The sequence below is a fragment of the Neofelis nebulosa genome, chromosome 9 (genome assembly GCF_028018385.1).
Source record: "Neofelis nebulosa isolate mNeoNeb1 chromosome 9, mNeoNeb1.pri, whole genome shotgun sequence".
NCBI lineage: Eukaryota > Metazoa > Chordata > Mammalia > Carnivora > Felidae > Neofelis > Neofelis nebulosa.
This window is the reverse complement of record NC_080790.1, coordinates 109,439,910-109,456,232: the sequence shown is the minus strand read 5'-3', so window position 1 is coordinate 109,456,232 and position 16,323 is coordinate 109,439,910. Positions and strand designations below refer to the sequence as shown.

The window sequence follows — 16,323 nt, the reverse complement described above, 5'->3', positions numbered from 1 at the left end:
AGAAAAATAAATGCAAGGCCCAACTGTAGCTCTACAAAGAGAATTCATTTATTCATTCATTCACCCATTCATTCATTCTCGCTTCCTCTCTCTCCTTCTGAAACAAAACATGTAAATCACTGGGGAGAAGAAGGAACAAGATCAACCAACACATAAACTTGTAAGGTTCATGGAGATGGAGAGTTCTGGGTCCCTCTTTCTAGGGTCTATATAGTGTCCACAGACAATGGTTCCACTTACATCAGTCTATTTGCATAACTTTTTAACCCCCTCTGATGGAAGCACAATGTAAAGTTTTAATTTGTGAGGACTAAATAATTTTAATTAAATCTGGGACTATTACCATGTTTAGGTAGCAGTAGTCAGCACTAACAAAATGAACAATAATCTCTTAACATGGTCTAATACGGAGTCCAAAGTCAAATATCCCCATGAGCTGATTTTTTCATGATGATGGCCTCAATCATTTTAATTCCTCATTTTACTTCAGAAAATACAGAATTTACTGCAAACAATCACTCAAACAAGATTAGCAGTACCTGCTTAGACTTGTGTTTCTTCGCACACCGAGGCGACACAAAACATTCCGGGTTTATGTCCATGGTTTCGATATTGGAAGCCACCTGAGATGCTGAGTTCCGATTTTTCATCCTCAAAAATGAAAGGATGTTGAGAACCTCTGGCTGGTAGGAACTGTCTGCCATGGTTTTGCCCTTTGATGCCAAGATGCAGGCAGCCATCCATTGGGCATACTGATTCTCCTGCAGCAAACATCAGAGGGCTGAGACACAAATTCAAGTACAGAGCCACCCTGCTGGGAACAGAGCAGGAGGTGGGCTCTTATCTTGACAATATACAAAACTGTCACCTACCAAGCAAGGAAAGATGTGAAGTGGCACATGTTCTGAGTGGCTGTCAATCACCTAATTTAACACCCAACAAAAGCTTTTGAGTCCCATGTTGAGTTTCTCTATGCTAAAGGGCTAGAGAATAGGAATGTCAGCTGTGATAAATTCCATGCAGGGAACTTTGCATTTAAAGATAAACCAAGGACACAGGAGCTCCATGGAGCACAGACAGATGAAAACCCAAGCTACCCGACAGACTTCCTTGATGTATATTTCCATTTCCATATCATGTCTGATCTCTATGACAGAAGGACATGAGGAAAAAAATCATTAACTGATTTCCCATATAATGTCTACCCTGGCCTATTCTTAGTAAAGATTTGAATCCCATAGTAGGAATCAGGTCCACTGATGGGCTCTGAACCAGTCAGTGGCGGCCTCTATTGTTCTTTAATGTGTGTGCTCATTTTTCACCTCAGGGAACCAAGTGGAGTGGTCTCAGAAGCTGAGGGGATGCAGATGAACGGTAGAATTCTACAGAGCAACAGTGAGTATGGTATGCTGAATTACTGACCTCAATCTTCATCCTCCTGGTATCCACACCTTTTGCCATGTAATTTTACGATCTGTCTCATTGGAGCCAGGGTGTAATTTCCCACCTCTTGACTTTGAGCCTCACCATGGACTTACTTTAGCTGATGGAACGTAGGCGGAAATAACAGTGTACTCACTCAAAGCTCAAGTTTTAGGAGGTCTGCCACGTTTGTAGTTCCTCTCTTGCACTTCCGCCATCACTATGAGCAGAGCCTCCCCAGGCAGCTGGGTACCCAGAATACAGTGCGCTTACCTCCAGTAAGGAGCCAAGCCTAGCTAGACCTGTGGCTGGAAGCAGATCTGTTCAGCTGACACAAGGGTGGATCATCCAAGCCCATAGATGTTTCAAAGACCAAGGTTTACTGGTATGTGTCATTTGATTTTGTGGTTGTTTGTTACAAAGTAATAGCTGACTGATGAGTGTTCTGATTTGAGAAAGCATCTCAGCTGGTTTGTCCTTAGGTTTAATAAAGGTGAAGGGAGTTAGCATTTTTGTGGTTTTACTCACATGATCACATCTGAGATACACTTCATTCATACCATCAGCAACAGGGATTAGTAACTTGATTCCAAATTTTCTCCCTGCTACATTTACATCTGGCACAACTTCACAGCCTGAATGATAAAAGGAAGGGACAAAACTGAGTTCTGAGAAATCTGTTATATCAATATCAGATGTGCATCTAAAAGAAACACTTTGAACGTAAGCCCTTCAGATTTGGTTCTCTTTTGAAAAACTGAGGAGCAAGCAGACAACATTAATTAAAGGATAACTAAGTAAGACTCATGAATAACTAACATGGATAACAAAAACTATTTTCTCTTATCATTTAAAATTTTTTTTAACGTTTATTTATTTTTGAGACAGAGAGAGACAAAGCATGAACGGGGGAGGGTCAGAGAGAGGGAGACACAGAATCTGAAACAGGCTCCAGGCTCTGAGCTGTCAGCACAGAGCCCAACGCGGGGCTCGAACTCACGGACTGCGAGATCATGACCTGGGCGGAAGTTGGCCGCTTAACCAACTGAGCCACCCAGGCGCCCCTCTTATCATTTTAAACATGTCATCAACTGAATTCATTTTCCAGGTTGATTTGGCTATTCTGCCTCATAGTAGCACTGAGTTATGAATATAAACTTTTAAAATAAATCAGGGCAGAGGGAGTTTTCTCACTGTCACCATATGATAAGGAAATTGAGTACATTGGTTAAGTATTTTCAGTTAATGGAGTTACCAGTACACTCACAGCCACTTTCAGAAATTGGTACAGAAACTGAAGCGACACTGAATTAAACAGAACCATCCTGGAATTTAGAAAGTTTTCGGGATCCTACAAGGCCTCATGTACTACACTGATGACAGCAATTACCACCACTTCATAGGCTTGGCCACGCTGGGGAAGAAAGGACAGCAGAATGCTGCAGACAGGCTGCTGTGTGGAAACCAGTGAGATAGAGCGGTTCCTCTGGAAGTCAACCCTGCTTCACTGGGTAGGAACCTTGGCTTTCATATGCATGCTAGCTGGGTCATGACAAGCCCATACCCTCATTTAGGACTCTCTTACCTCTCAGATTTAGTTTTTCTACTGGTTCTCCTTGTTCAAGCTCCTTATTTTTAAAGTAGGCTATAGATGTGTCTTTAAAGATGAACCAATATTGTTTGAAAGCTTTCAGTATTAGCTTCTTGGGCCTGCAAATTAAAGTACAATTAGCCTTTTAACAACCACCTAGAAACACAGGGACACGTTGCAAATTTTAAGTGGATCAAGATGCTCTAGAAACCCGTTCATATGACATACTCTTTATTTCTGAAAGTACTTTTCAAATTGCTAACTCATTTCTAAAAAGTAAAAATGGGGCTTTTAATATGATATGTAGAAAATGCAGAATCTCAGGAGTTAGACCATTCTGGCTCTGCTGATGCCTAATGTGTGACCCTGGGAAAGACACTTCATCTGCCTGGGCCACGTGCACTGCCTCTGTGTGACTGCCCTGTGAGCCTCCAACTCACAGGGCTTCTGTGAGGATAGAAAGAGGTAATCTCTGAAAGTGCTTATCACAGGACCTGGCATGACTGAAGTGCTCAATAAACTATTACTGTTATTTGAGAAATATCCATGAATCTGGGGACACCTGTAATTTCAGTATACTTCTTGTATCTGAAAAAGCTGTCCATATGGACAACACAGTTTTCAAGTTACAGGACTAAAAATTAGATCTAAAAGTAAGCAACGTTTTCCGTGGTTTCCTCTTGATCCTTAAGAGAAACCCCCCAGAGAATTCCCACTGAGTCATGGAAATCACAAAAACCCTACAGCTAATCTGTATAGATTCTGCTGTTATTAAAAAATGTTTTGGGGGAAGATCTCCAAAAGTGGTATCTGTGGGGGCCAGAACATTTTGTACTCTGGGCTGGACAAGGTTGGTGGTGCCAATAGCAGGTCTCAATTGGGTCACTGAAAATAGAAAACATGAGAGAGAGCTGGGAAGTGGGAAAGGGGGTACAGCTAGTCAGAGAAAAGATAACATGGGCTGTCCATGGTTCTGTGGAGCAGTCCCGGCTGTGGGGGTGAATTTCATGCTAGAGCAGTGGATTTCTGCATTCAAGAATGAGAGGAAGAGAGGAAGCCTTGTGTTAATCCCACTCATACATCATTTGGGGCAAGACTTTTAACATGTCAACCATCGTCTTTCCTTAGCTAAAAATGTGTTACACTTCACACAAAGATAAGAGAGAAAATGTTCATTAAAAAGCCAGTGTATAACACAGAAAATATAAAATAAAATGGAAAAACATTATATGCAGGTAACATTTCCAAGATTTAGAAAGCCATTGCATCAAAATAATATTATGTTGAAAGCTGTAGTTACGATAATTCTAAGGAACACATTTGAAGGTTATTTGTCTAAGAATCAGAATCTCCAAAATTAATAGTATTTTCAAAATAGAATCAGAAGACAAGCCTTTACACAAAAGATAGTAAGGTCTCAGTTACGTCCTAGGCATTTAAATATTTCTATTCATAATTAAGAATGAAACTCTGCTGCTCCATTTTAACTGGACTTTAAGAGTATCAAAAGATTCCCACTGCTATCGTCTTCCAGGTTGGTTCATCTTCCAGGGCACTTCCATTAATTCCCAAAGCTAATGATTATTGCTCCTATTCCATGTTCCAGAGGCTGGAGCAGGACAGTGTAGGGGAAGAAGTGGAGAAGGTGGCTGCATGGGGCATGATAAACACAAGAATTGAGGCAGTCTTCTGAATCTTCATGGAGCCCATAGGGTCAAGAGGGAAATGCACATATCAATGAATAAAATATGCTACGTCATGGAACAAGGATGTGCAGCGTGGTGAGTTACAGAGGACACAGTGTTTAAATATAGAATAAAGGATGGGTAAGAATTTGATTGGAGAAAAGGGAAGAGAAATTTCAGAAGGTAGGAACAGCACATGCAAAGTGTAGAGGTGAGTCAGAGCTGGGCACCTTGTAAGCAAGAGCTGGGTCAATATTACCCATATATATTATGTAAATATAATACCCTTCACTTAACATATTTACAATTGTTAATTTGTAGTATTTGTAACATACGTTATAAAACCTATACAAATATATTAATTAAAAATGAATATGAAGAACTCTGTTTGTTTTAAAAAGGGAGGTTGTTACTCACTTATATAAATCCCAGTTGAGGAAGTACATTGTTGGCCATGCTTACTCTAAATCACAATGTTCATTGTATAGTGCCATCTACCTAGTTTTGAAGGTTTTTGTTGAAACAAAGCTACGGAGTTCCATATTCCCTCATGTCAATCACTCACTTATGCAGATTAATCAGAATACGTTGCATTTTTATATTTTTAATAAGTGGGTTTAGGGGCGCCTGGGTGGCGCAGTCGGTTAAGCGTCCGACTTCAGCCAGGTCACGATCTCGTGGTCTGTGAGTTCGAGCCCCGCGTCAGGCTCTGAGCTGATGGCTCGGAGCCTGGAGCCTGTTTCCGATTCTGTGTCTCCCTCTCTCTCTGCCCCTCCCCCGTTCATGCTCTGTCTCTCTCTGTCCCAAAAATAAATAAAAAACGTTGAAAAAAAAAAAATTTAAAAAAAAAAAAAATAAAAAAAAATAAAAAAAAATAAGTGGGTTTAAAACACACTATAACTTCGGTCCACCTCGGTGGCTCAGTTGGTTGAGCATCCGACTCTTGATTTCGGCTTAGGTCATGGTCTCACAGTTTGTGGGATGGAGCCCTGCGTTGGGCTCTGTACTGACAGTGTGGAGCCAGCTTGGGTCTCTCTCTCTCTCTCTCTCTCTCTCTCTCTCTCTCTCTCTCTCTCTCTCAATCTCTGTCCCTACCCTGCTTGTGTGTGCTCTCTTTCTTAAACTTAAAAAAAAAAAAATACTGTAACTTCATTTGGATGGTGTTTAATGCAGACAAATTCTGTTTCCAAGTTTTAAAGGTGTGCAGATAATATTATTTTTTAAACTTGGAAAGTCTAATTGGCTTTATTAAGTGATTCATAAATTGGGCATCATCCCATCTAGCAAGTAGAGGAGAGCTCTAAGGTATGGTACAAAATGGAGGATTGTTATAGGAAGGAAGTTGGGGTAAGAAAGTTATTAGCAAAAGAAAGGGCTGTTCTAGGCAAGGTCACCTTCCTGGTGCGGAAGGGCAGGAGGTCTTGTTAGGTGAATTAACCTCATCTTTTGGGAGATGGAAGGCCCATGTGACAGATGACTTCAGCGGTGCTGATTGGAAAATTTTCTACTGACCAGTTAAGACTAATTTCTGGGGAAGGTTGAAACTGCAATTAGGTATAAAGCCCCAGTTTGGTGAGGTGGTCTAAGCGATGCCATTTTGGGCCTGTGGTTTTCTTTTTAACAATTCCCCCCTTTTTTTTTTTTTTTTTAAATTTTTTTTTCAACGCTTTTTATTTATTTTTGGTACAGAGAGAGACAGAGCATGAATGGGGGAGGGGCAGAGAGAGAGGGACACACAGAATCGGAAACAGGCTCCAGGCTCCGAGCCATCAGCCCAGAGCCTGACGCGGGGCTCGAACTCACGGACCGCGAGATCGTGACCTGGCTGAAGTCAGACGCTTAACCGACTGCGCCACCCAGGCGCCCCGACAATTCCCCCCTTTTGATCAGACTGTCAGCTTAACTGAGAGATGTGATCAAAATTTAAGGCAAGATAATACTGTTTTAATAGGCAGTATCATTACTGGCAACACTATGACCATGGAAATATTTGCAAATAATGCTCTCTTTATAGTACTAATCTCTTTCAAATACTGATTATGTTCTTACTCATTTCACAATCACCTTTTCCTTAAAGGAGAGGTTTCTTATTTTGAAAGCATCTGGAGGCTTATTAATGATGGCCAGTTGTCATCACAGGTCATAAATTTGGAACACTAGCTTTTAAAAAAAACAAGAGTAGGGGCGCCTGGGTGGCGCAGTCGGTTAAGCGTCCGACTTCAGCCAGGTCACGATCTCGCGGTCGGTGAGTTCGAGCCCCGCGTCAGGCTCTGGGCTGATGGCTCGGAGCCTGGAGCCTGTTTCCGATTCTGTGTCTCCCTCTCTCTCTGCCCCTCCCGCGTTCATGCTCTGTCTCTCTCTGTCCCAAAAATAAATAAAAAACGTTGAAAAAAAAAAAAATTTAAAAAAAAAAAAAAAAAAAAAACAAGAGTGTATCGGGGCACCTGGGTGGCTAAGTTGCTTAAGCATCCAACTTCAGCTCAGGTCATGATCTCACGGTTCATGAGTTTGAGCCCCGTGTATGGCTCTGTGCTAATAGCTTGGAGCCTGGAGCCTGCTTTGGATTCTGTGTCTCCCTCTCTCTCTGCCCCTCCCCTGCTAGCACTCTCTTTCTCTCTCTCAAAAAAATAAATTAAAAAAAAAAAAAGAGTGCATAACTCCACTTAGAGATATTTTTCTATGTGATAACCAGTGTTTCTTCATGGGACGAAAGGTTTTCATAGTCACTCTCTCTTTATGAAGTATTATAAAGATTCCTCTGTGTTTTTGGGGTCTTGTATTCCTCTCACTGATAATCTCCGATAGCACATTGTGTAAATCTGCCTGGGATGTTCTTTGCTATAGTAATTTGCCTACTTCCCTACAGTAACTTGTCTGTGAATGATGTAATGAATGAATTTTATGTGTGGCTTCTGTCTCTGTATCCTCTAGTGGAGCCATTTAATTGTTTCCAAAGTAGTCTCTCCAACACTGGTCACACCTTACAGTCTGGACATGAATCATTGTTTTTTATTAAATATGTAACTTACTAATAGAATTGTATCTTGTCTGGTTTATATTTAGGGGTTTGCATAAGGTAGAATCTTGAAAGGCTGGTTGGGCATAAAGTTCTAGACTGATTGCTACTTTCTCTTAGCACTTTCAAGATATTTCCCAGCCAACGAAAAGTCTGCTACACACTCCGCTGTTTTTCTTGCTAGGAAATCCGTTTTTTTCTCTCTGATTTAAAGACTTTCCCTTATCAATGGCTGGCCTTATTAAGATGTGCATCTATAGTGATTTATTTTGCCTGGGATTTACCATTCCTGAATTTAGGTATTTTTGTCTTTAACAATTCTGGAAAATTCTCAAGCATTCTTTTTTGAATACTTGCTTCTCTCCCATATTTTCTTATAGAACTCCTAGTATATAATGAAACTTCTCATTCTACTGATAACATATTTCCCATTTCTACCTTTCTGTTTTCTCTCTTCAACTGTGTTTTTAAACTTGACATTCAATGCACCTATTCTGTTTTAAATTTCGATGACTAAATTTTTTGTTTCCAGATTTTCTATTTGGTTCCTTTTCAATATCGCCTCTTCTCTTTCATGGTGATTGTTACCTTTTAATTTCCTTAAGGATTCTAAACATACTCATTTTATGTTTTTTTCAGATTGTTCTCTTACCTAAAATTATTGAAACTGCTAATCTTCTTGCTTGTTGGGTCTGCTGTCTTTCCTTTATGGTAGTTCATGAACTTACATGGTTAGTTTTTATTGGGGGCTCATTTTTTAGAGGGTTATTATTTTCTCTATAAGGCCCATGCATGCTAGATTGTGGATATTTCCCTCTAGGTAGCAATTACATTTGCTAGGGCTTCACAGGTTTTGTGTCATGGGCCGGTTTCTGTTTTTTTTTTTTTCCCCCAGAATTCTCCTATCATGTAAGACACTTAAATTTAAATCTACATCCTTGGGTGACACAGGATTTGGCTCCATTTTCTCCGGAGAGACTTTTCATTTCCCCACACGGAACCCCATGCAAGGATGAACTTACTGCTTCCTGGCTGGTGGACAGTCTCTCCCTGTTAAACACAGAAGGCAGCCCTTGTGAGTTTTTGTTTTTAGGCACGGGCTTTAGTCTTGTGCTTTAGGCCTTACAATAGGCCTAAAACTTCATCTCCTATCTGTGTCCAGAGACTAAAATCCCAGCCCTAGGCCATGATAATCTGTGCATCTGAGGCTTCATTTGTAGAATTAGGTTTCCTCTGCATTTCCTGCAAACTGGACGTTCCCAGTCTCACCTCAACGCTGTATTTACAATTCTTTTATTTTTCCTTTATCTAGCACTCTTAGGTATTTATGGCAAGACCGAGGTTTGCATTAGATTGGGTGCATTTAAATCAGTTGCTGGAAACTGAAATCCAGTGTTTATATAGTGGGTTCAACTGATTTTGTTTAGGGAAAAAAAAAGAGCTTCACTGTTAAAGAAAAAGAAACATTAAAAATCAAAGGACTAGCTCCGTGCTTTTCTACTGATAAAGAAAGGAAGGCCAAGGAAACAAGGGCCTTTATGGGTCACACACCCACCAGGAACAGAGCTCCATTCCCCTCTTCCTGTCTCTTTTTTTCTTTGCTTCCTTCTTCCTTATCTTCTTTCTTTCTTTCTTTCTTTCTTTCTTTCTTTCTTTCTTTCTTTCTTTCTTTCTCTCTCTCTCTCTCTCTCTCTCTCTCTCTCTCTCTCTCTCTCTCTCTTTCTTTCTTTCTTTCTTCCATGAACTATATTGTCTATTAAATTCAACACCTTTAGACCTTTGGTAGATATAGTGACCACCGTGAAACATGAAGACAATTTTGTGAGCCTGAGCAAAGCAATCACATTAAAGTGAAGTGGATATAGGGCTTCACTCTGGGATATTGTCTCCTTCACTGAAAACATCTATAGGAAGGGAACTGTGGTTATTTGGTTTGTCAAGAGCCGGATTTGCTCTATGCAGAGAACATGGCAACCTACTGTCTCCATAGAATGATTGTTTAAAAATTATAAAGATGTATTTGTGGATTCAAGTGATTACTTTTTTTTATGTAGCTCTGGCTATAACAATATGTGTGGTTGCAACCATTTATGCCACAAAAGTTAAATTAATGATCCTACTGTTTGAGACCACATCCCATGAACACATTAAAAAAAAAAAAAAAGCAACCTGTAGAAACCCAGTGACAAATATGGGTACCTTTGGATGCTTGTTTCTCATTTATACCTGATTCACTGTTCACTTTTCCAAGTCTTTTTGCGCATCATGTATTACCAAAAGCAACTTGTGTTTCTTTTCAGGCCAACTGACCCAGTGAGGTGCCGGCTTGTTAAGAAAAGTCAACAAACCATAAAGTGACATGAATAACTGATAGAACTTCAAAGGGGTCTTATTCTTTTCATCTTAACACACTCTGGCACCGTCACAAATGTAGCAGTCCTTTCTTTCCACAAAATAAAAAAAATTCTCTGCCTTTTAACAGTTTCAGATTGATCTAAGGTCACTGGGGAGTTTTTCAGAAACACCTTAACAGGCAGAGGTAGATAAACCTGTGTGACCACTGTGTGCAAGTCCAGCACCAACATTCTAGAGACAATTGATTTTTAAACCATGAAAGAACCTTCAAATGATGTCAAGTCCTGAGCCTCACAGATGACCATGACAGAAACTCCAGTCTAGTATATATGTTCACTAATTGCCAACACTGGCCATGTTTACACCACCATTTATTGAACATTTAAAATTTTTTTTAATGTTTATTTTTGAGAGAGAGAGAGAGGAAGACTGCAAGTGGGGGGTGGGGTGAGCAGAGAGAGAGGCAGAGACAGAATCTGAAGCAAGCTCCAGGCTCTGAGCTGTCAGCACAGAGCCTGATGGGCTGGAACTCATAAACCATGGGATCATGACCTGAGCCAAAGTTGGGACACTTAACCGACTGAGCCACCCAGGCGCTCTCATTTACTGAACATTTAATGTGATCCAGGCACCATGCTCAATGCTTCATATATATTATTTCATTTAATTCCCCCCAATAAATCCAAGAGGAGGTATATCCGTATTTTATAGATTAGGAAACCGAGGCTCCAATACATGACAATGCCCTAGGTAACTCAGCTAGTGTGTGTTGTTGAGCTAGGATTCAGGCCATTGTCTATCTGATACCACAGCCCATGCTCTTACCTTTGAACCATGAACCTGACTAATGAGGTTCAATTTAACATTAAAAAAAAAATAAAATAAATAAAGGGGCACCTGGGTGGCTCAGTCGGTTAGGCAGCCGACGTCAGCTCAGGTCATGATCTCATGGTTCATGGGTTCGAGCCCCGCGTCGGGCTCTGTGCTGACAGCTCAGAGCCTGGAGCCTGCTTCGGAATCTGTGACTCCCCCTCTCTCATACTCTGTCTCTGTCTCTCAAAAAATAAATAAACATTAAAAAAAATGTAAATTCCTGGACTCTTTACCTGCAAGGCTTTGTTATAAGCAATCTCTTTCTCCTTCAAGGTGACTTACCTAAATAATTTGAGGTTATCTGCAAGTTGAGGGATATCAGTAATGTCCTCCTAAGGAAAAAGATAATATTTCATAAGCAGTAATTAGGTGGTGTTGATACTCTATACCTGCACTGTCGAGTACTATAGCCACTCATCACATGGAGTTATTAAAATCTGAATTAATTAAAATTAAATAAAATGAGAAACTCAGTTCCTCAATCATACTAGCCACATTTCTAGCAGTTACCTCAGCGGCTGGGGAGTGGAGGAGGGCGGACAGTAGGATGGGGCATGTGCAGGGGCTTCTGGGTGGCTGGCAAAGTTCTAGTTCTTAATTTGGGTGGTGATGTGGGTGATAATTTAATACAAATTTGTTAAGCTACAGGTTGCTTTTTGTTTTTTCACTTTTATGTCACATGTCATGCAAATGAAAAAAGGGGTTAAAAAACTGACCAAACACTACCTTTCAAGTTAAAAATCTGAGTTAGAAACTGCTACTTTTATGTACAAATAAAATATTGTACAAATTCTACCTCAGAGCGAGTAGCTCTCCTTACGTTTAGTTCACTGATTAACTTCTCAAAAGGAACCTGGTTCAAAGTTCATTCTGCAGTGTCTGTTGGTGCCTGCCTCCTAAGTGAAAAGCCTACTGTTTAGCATCGCATGAAAATATCGAGGGAAGGAGGAGGGAATTTTTCATTTATTCTGAGAATGGTCATTGTGTATCTAGTTAGTGGAGGAAGTAGACAAAAGAGAGCTCCAATTTCATGGGCCTGTGTTTCCCATGAATGTGAGACAGGGCTCTGAATCTCTACAGAATCTTGGCATTTAGTTTGTACAGAATATTTGCATTTGCGTGATACCAATTTCCCATTTGAAGGAAATTAATCATAAGGAAACATGAACCAAATAGCTAAGAACATATGACTCATTTTTATGTTACTATTTATATTCAGTTACAATGGATCCACTGTCTAATTCAATGTGAATTAAACTAATATTTACTCCTACCGTTTGAAGAAGTTAAAGGAAGGGCGGCATTCAACGAATGAATCAGATAGGAGAGGCATTCTGATTATAAAGCTGCTGTTTGGCCACATTTCATGGATAAGGATACGATAAAATAGTTGTACTACTTTATGTTTCACCGGAAGGTTTTGTTTATTTACTGAAGTCAGTAGGTGTCACAAACTTTTTACAGTGTCCCAGAATAAAGGCCCTCACTGTGTCCACCTTGCCCAGGTGCAATGCATGATGACTAGGTAGATCATAGGCTTTGTATCTGTAAAGCATCTTCTTCATTCTCACAGCTAGCCATGCCATGGACTGGGCAGTTCTCTCTAGACCTGAGTGAAGGGACCGCTTTCATATTCTCGGCATGGAGCCTGCTTAAGATTCTCTTTCTCTCTCTCCCTCTGCCCTTCTCCCTTGCTCGCCATTTTTCTCTTAGTTCAAATTAAAAACAAAAAAACAACTCATTTAACGTTTGTCAATCCATGAGAACACAGCCACAGTTCTGAGTTACCAGAAAAGTTCATACCAAGGTATTGTCCATTTTTCCACCTTCTAGGGTCACTTCCAAATTAGAAAGTGCTGCTTCTACTTCGTCGACCTCGGACTCATGTGTAAAGTCCTGTGTTTCAGCTGACAATGACAGTTTGCTAATGTGATACTACAATGCAAACAGAGGTTTTAGAAATGTTATAAACTCAAATAAATCCATTAGCCATTTCTTCTTTTTGAAGGCAATCCCCCCCACTCCCTCATAGTAACAAACATCTCCTGGAAGGAGATCTCTCTCCTATGAAGGGAAGATGACATTTTAATCTGCATTATTTTGAGATTTATATTTAGTTGTGTTCAAACTCAATTCTTCCCCACCACTGGTTGAACTTGTAGTGAGGATAAGAATTGCAAGACTAACACCTTATATAAGATGGGCATGTGTGTGGGTTATGAGGCGTATTTTAAATTTAAATAGACTCCCCTCATTTTCAATTCTTTCTTCAAAGAAAAAAAACAGTATGAAGAAAACGAAACTTTAAGAAAACGAGTTCATTTTCTTCCAGAAAAAAACGTATTGAAGTTCTCATACCTGTAATGCTGCAAAGATCATCATTTCTTCTTCTGTGCAGTCAATTTCTTCTAAGAGAATGGCCCACCTGGCTTGTTCATAGAGTTGGTTTATTCGGACAGCATCATACTAAAGAAAGAAACAGGTAGGTGTGTGTGTTGGTGGAGGGCACGTATTTATATTCCTCAGTACAAAAATTCTGGAATAACGGAGGCCATTCCTTGTTAATCAGAAACAATAAACTTGCATTCAGATAAGTGAAGGAAATACCTCTCTCTTTCTTTCCACCACCCCAGTTCATTTTACTTCCGAACTTAGCACTTTCTCAAAATATTTTCCAGAGCATCTTCAAGGGGCCACATAGACCCATCTCGATTCCGTTATTTCCCCCTCTCTTTCATCACCACTTCCACTGGAGGGAAAACCCATCACCACCATCCATCTACAGGACTCTCTTCATCTTGCAAAACTGCAGCTCTGTATCCATTGTACTCCCCACAGGGAGTATACAATTTACTATATCCTCTAAACAAAAGTTGAAGAAAGTATGGAGGAGGAACAGAAAGATAGAGCACCTAAACAGATTTATCAAAGGTTGATTATCATTAGTTTATTTTTCCTTTTGCATTACCCTTATACACACTAGAAGAAAGGTGACAGGGGAGGTAAAAACCCATAGCAAGCCCAAACCAGCAACAGCATTGCTGTTGGTCCAGCAGGAAACGGGACCTGTCCACAGGCACGCTCCTCCTCAACAGTGCTAACGCTGCTGGCCAGGCAAGACAAGTGAAAACCCAAAAGTGTGGTATTCCAGAAGCTGGAACACTAAGAACCTTAAGAAAGTCTGTCTTTGCTTCCTGAACTTTGCCAGGTGTCATGGTACACCTCAGGAGCTAGCCTCAGTCTCCTCCCCCAACGAGCCCAAACAGAACATATGTGAGAATGTTCACAACAGTGTTATTCATGGCAACCCTGAGCTGGGAATGCTCTAGTGTCCCTCAGCTGATGAACTGGTGAATGTCCCTCAACAAAATGTGGGTCACATGCATGACGGGAGGCCACTGAGCAGTAAGAGGGAGCACACTACTGATATGTAGTGGGGACCTCAGAAACATGGTGAGTCAAAGAGTTCAGATGCACAAGATTATATTCTGGAGGCTTCCATCTATGTGAAGCTTCCAGAAAAGGCAAACCTTGAGAGGGAAAGCAGACCAGTGGTGGGCTGGGAGCAGGGAATGACCAGAAATGGGGTATAAGGAAACTTTTTTGGGTGATGCAAAACTTTTTTGGATTGTGGTGATGGTTGCACAACCACGTGAATGTACTAACAATCATTATATTAGAATTTTACGGCACTATACTGCAGTCAAGACACAACAACTAAAAAACACACATACACACAACGCACACCAAAAACTAAACGATCTCTGCCCCTCCCCCCCCAAAGACCCCTACTTAATTAACAGTCTAAAGACAAAAATCTAAAGAGTATGTGCAGCCACTAAAATTTGAATTGGATTGTCATATCATATCTGTCTGTCTGCCACTCAGTCACAGTGTCTACAATCCTAATGCTGTAGGACTTTTAGTGAGAGTAAGTCAAATCACCTGATAAGGCTTTTCTCTCCAATGCAGTCAGTAAAGATTTAAAAAAATTAAAGCTTCCACACTTGAACAAACCTAATTTCCCCACCACTCCCTTGAAGCCAAGTAAAACAATTCCTTGAAAGAAAAAGTTACCTACATTTACAAATTGACATCAGGAGAACAGGATCTAGTAGAAGATGTTAGAAAGGACAGGCTAAGCCTGGCTCCCACTGAGGAATACTGGATTTCTCTGTGGAGCCAGCAGAGCTCTGGATTTTCTTCTTTGGAGGCTTGTTCACGTTCCCCCCTCAGGCTCTGGAACATCACAAGGTCCCAGGTTTTATGGGTCACTTATTTATTTTTAATGTTTACTCTTGAAAGAGAGAGAGAGAGAGAGAAAGAGAGAGAGAGAGAGAGAGAGAGAATGAATGAGGGAGGGAGGGGCAGACCAAGAGAGGGACACAGAATCCGAAGCAGGCTCCAGGCTCTAAGCTGTGAGCACAGAGCCCGATTAGGGGCACGAACCCACGAGTTGTGAGATCATGACTTGAGCCGAAGTCGGACACTTAACTGACTGAGCCACCCAGGCGCCCCTGCAGGTCACTTATTAACAGGCACCCTGACAGGTCTTTTTCTCTTTGAGAACTCAGTCGTGGTTTTCCCAACTTAGAAACAAATGTTTCCCTTGGTGGGGATTGCAAATGTTTCCCTTGGTGGGGATTGGCTACTCTTGCCTTCTCCTTGGCCCTAGATTTCCTTTGTCTTCTGGTTTACTGAAAATAGAAACCCCAGACTGGAAGCTGTGGTTTCTACCACCTCCATTGCCTGAATCCCTGTTTCTCCCCCTCCAGTCAATTCAGTGAACCCCTCTCTCTTTCCACCCAAAACCAATACAAACAAATAACAAAACGTGCCTCCCACAGTTTCACTCTCTCAGGAAAGGGTTACTATTTAGATCTAATCACTCAGGATTCCCTATTAGCTGTGAGGCGACTTTCAGTGTCCTCTAGGATTCTCATTGAAACTGAAGTGCCTTTTCTCTACTGAACCTTTAAAAAAAAATACTGTGAATTATTGGAATTATAAAAGTTTTTTTAATCCACACATTTAAATGGGGGAAAAATAATACACAATGAAGAAATTCATTTTGAATGAATCCTAAAGGGACAAAATAATGTACAATAAAAAGTTAAGTCTCCTTCCCTTCCTTTCCCCCCACAAATGGTAGTTTCTCTATAGACTGTTTTGTTCCTTGTTTTTTTTTTTTTCACTCGATAATATACCTTGAATATGTTCTACATCAAAAGAAACCTGATTCATTCTTCTTAGCTACAACACTGTATGGATGTATCATAAGGTCCTTAACCACTTCCCTGCTGATGGATGTTTAGGTAGTTTCCCATTTTCCTCCTCAAATTATGTAGCAAAGGCTGTTCTTGTGCAGACATGTTAATTCA

General features: G+C 40.6%; 1 protein-coding gene across 3 annotated transcripts in view; it reads right to left on the bottom strand.

Moving 5' to 3' along the window:
- Positions 1–16,323, bottom strand: part of FERMT1 (FERM domain containing kindlin 1) — a 36,044-nt gene that overhangs the window by 5,379 nt on the left and 14,342 nt on the right. For all 3 annotated transcript variants that reach the window (XM_058684926.1, XM_058684927.1, XM_058684928.1), the window contains 6 exons: positions 13,301–13,408; positions 12,746–12,877; positions 11,225–11,274; positions 3,008–3,132; positions 1,951–2,057; positions 540–761 (listed from right to left, as the gene is read on the bottom strand). In XM_058684926.1, the coding sequence (XP_058540909.1) occupies positions 540–761; positions 1,951–2,057; positions 3,008–3,132; positions 11,225–11,274; positions 12,746–12,877; positions 13,301–13,408 (744 nt within the window). The remainder of the gene's footprint in view (positions 1–539; positions 762–1,950; positions 2,058–3,007; positions 3,133–11,224; positions 11,275–12,745; positions 12,878–13,300; positions 13,409–16,323) is intronic.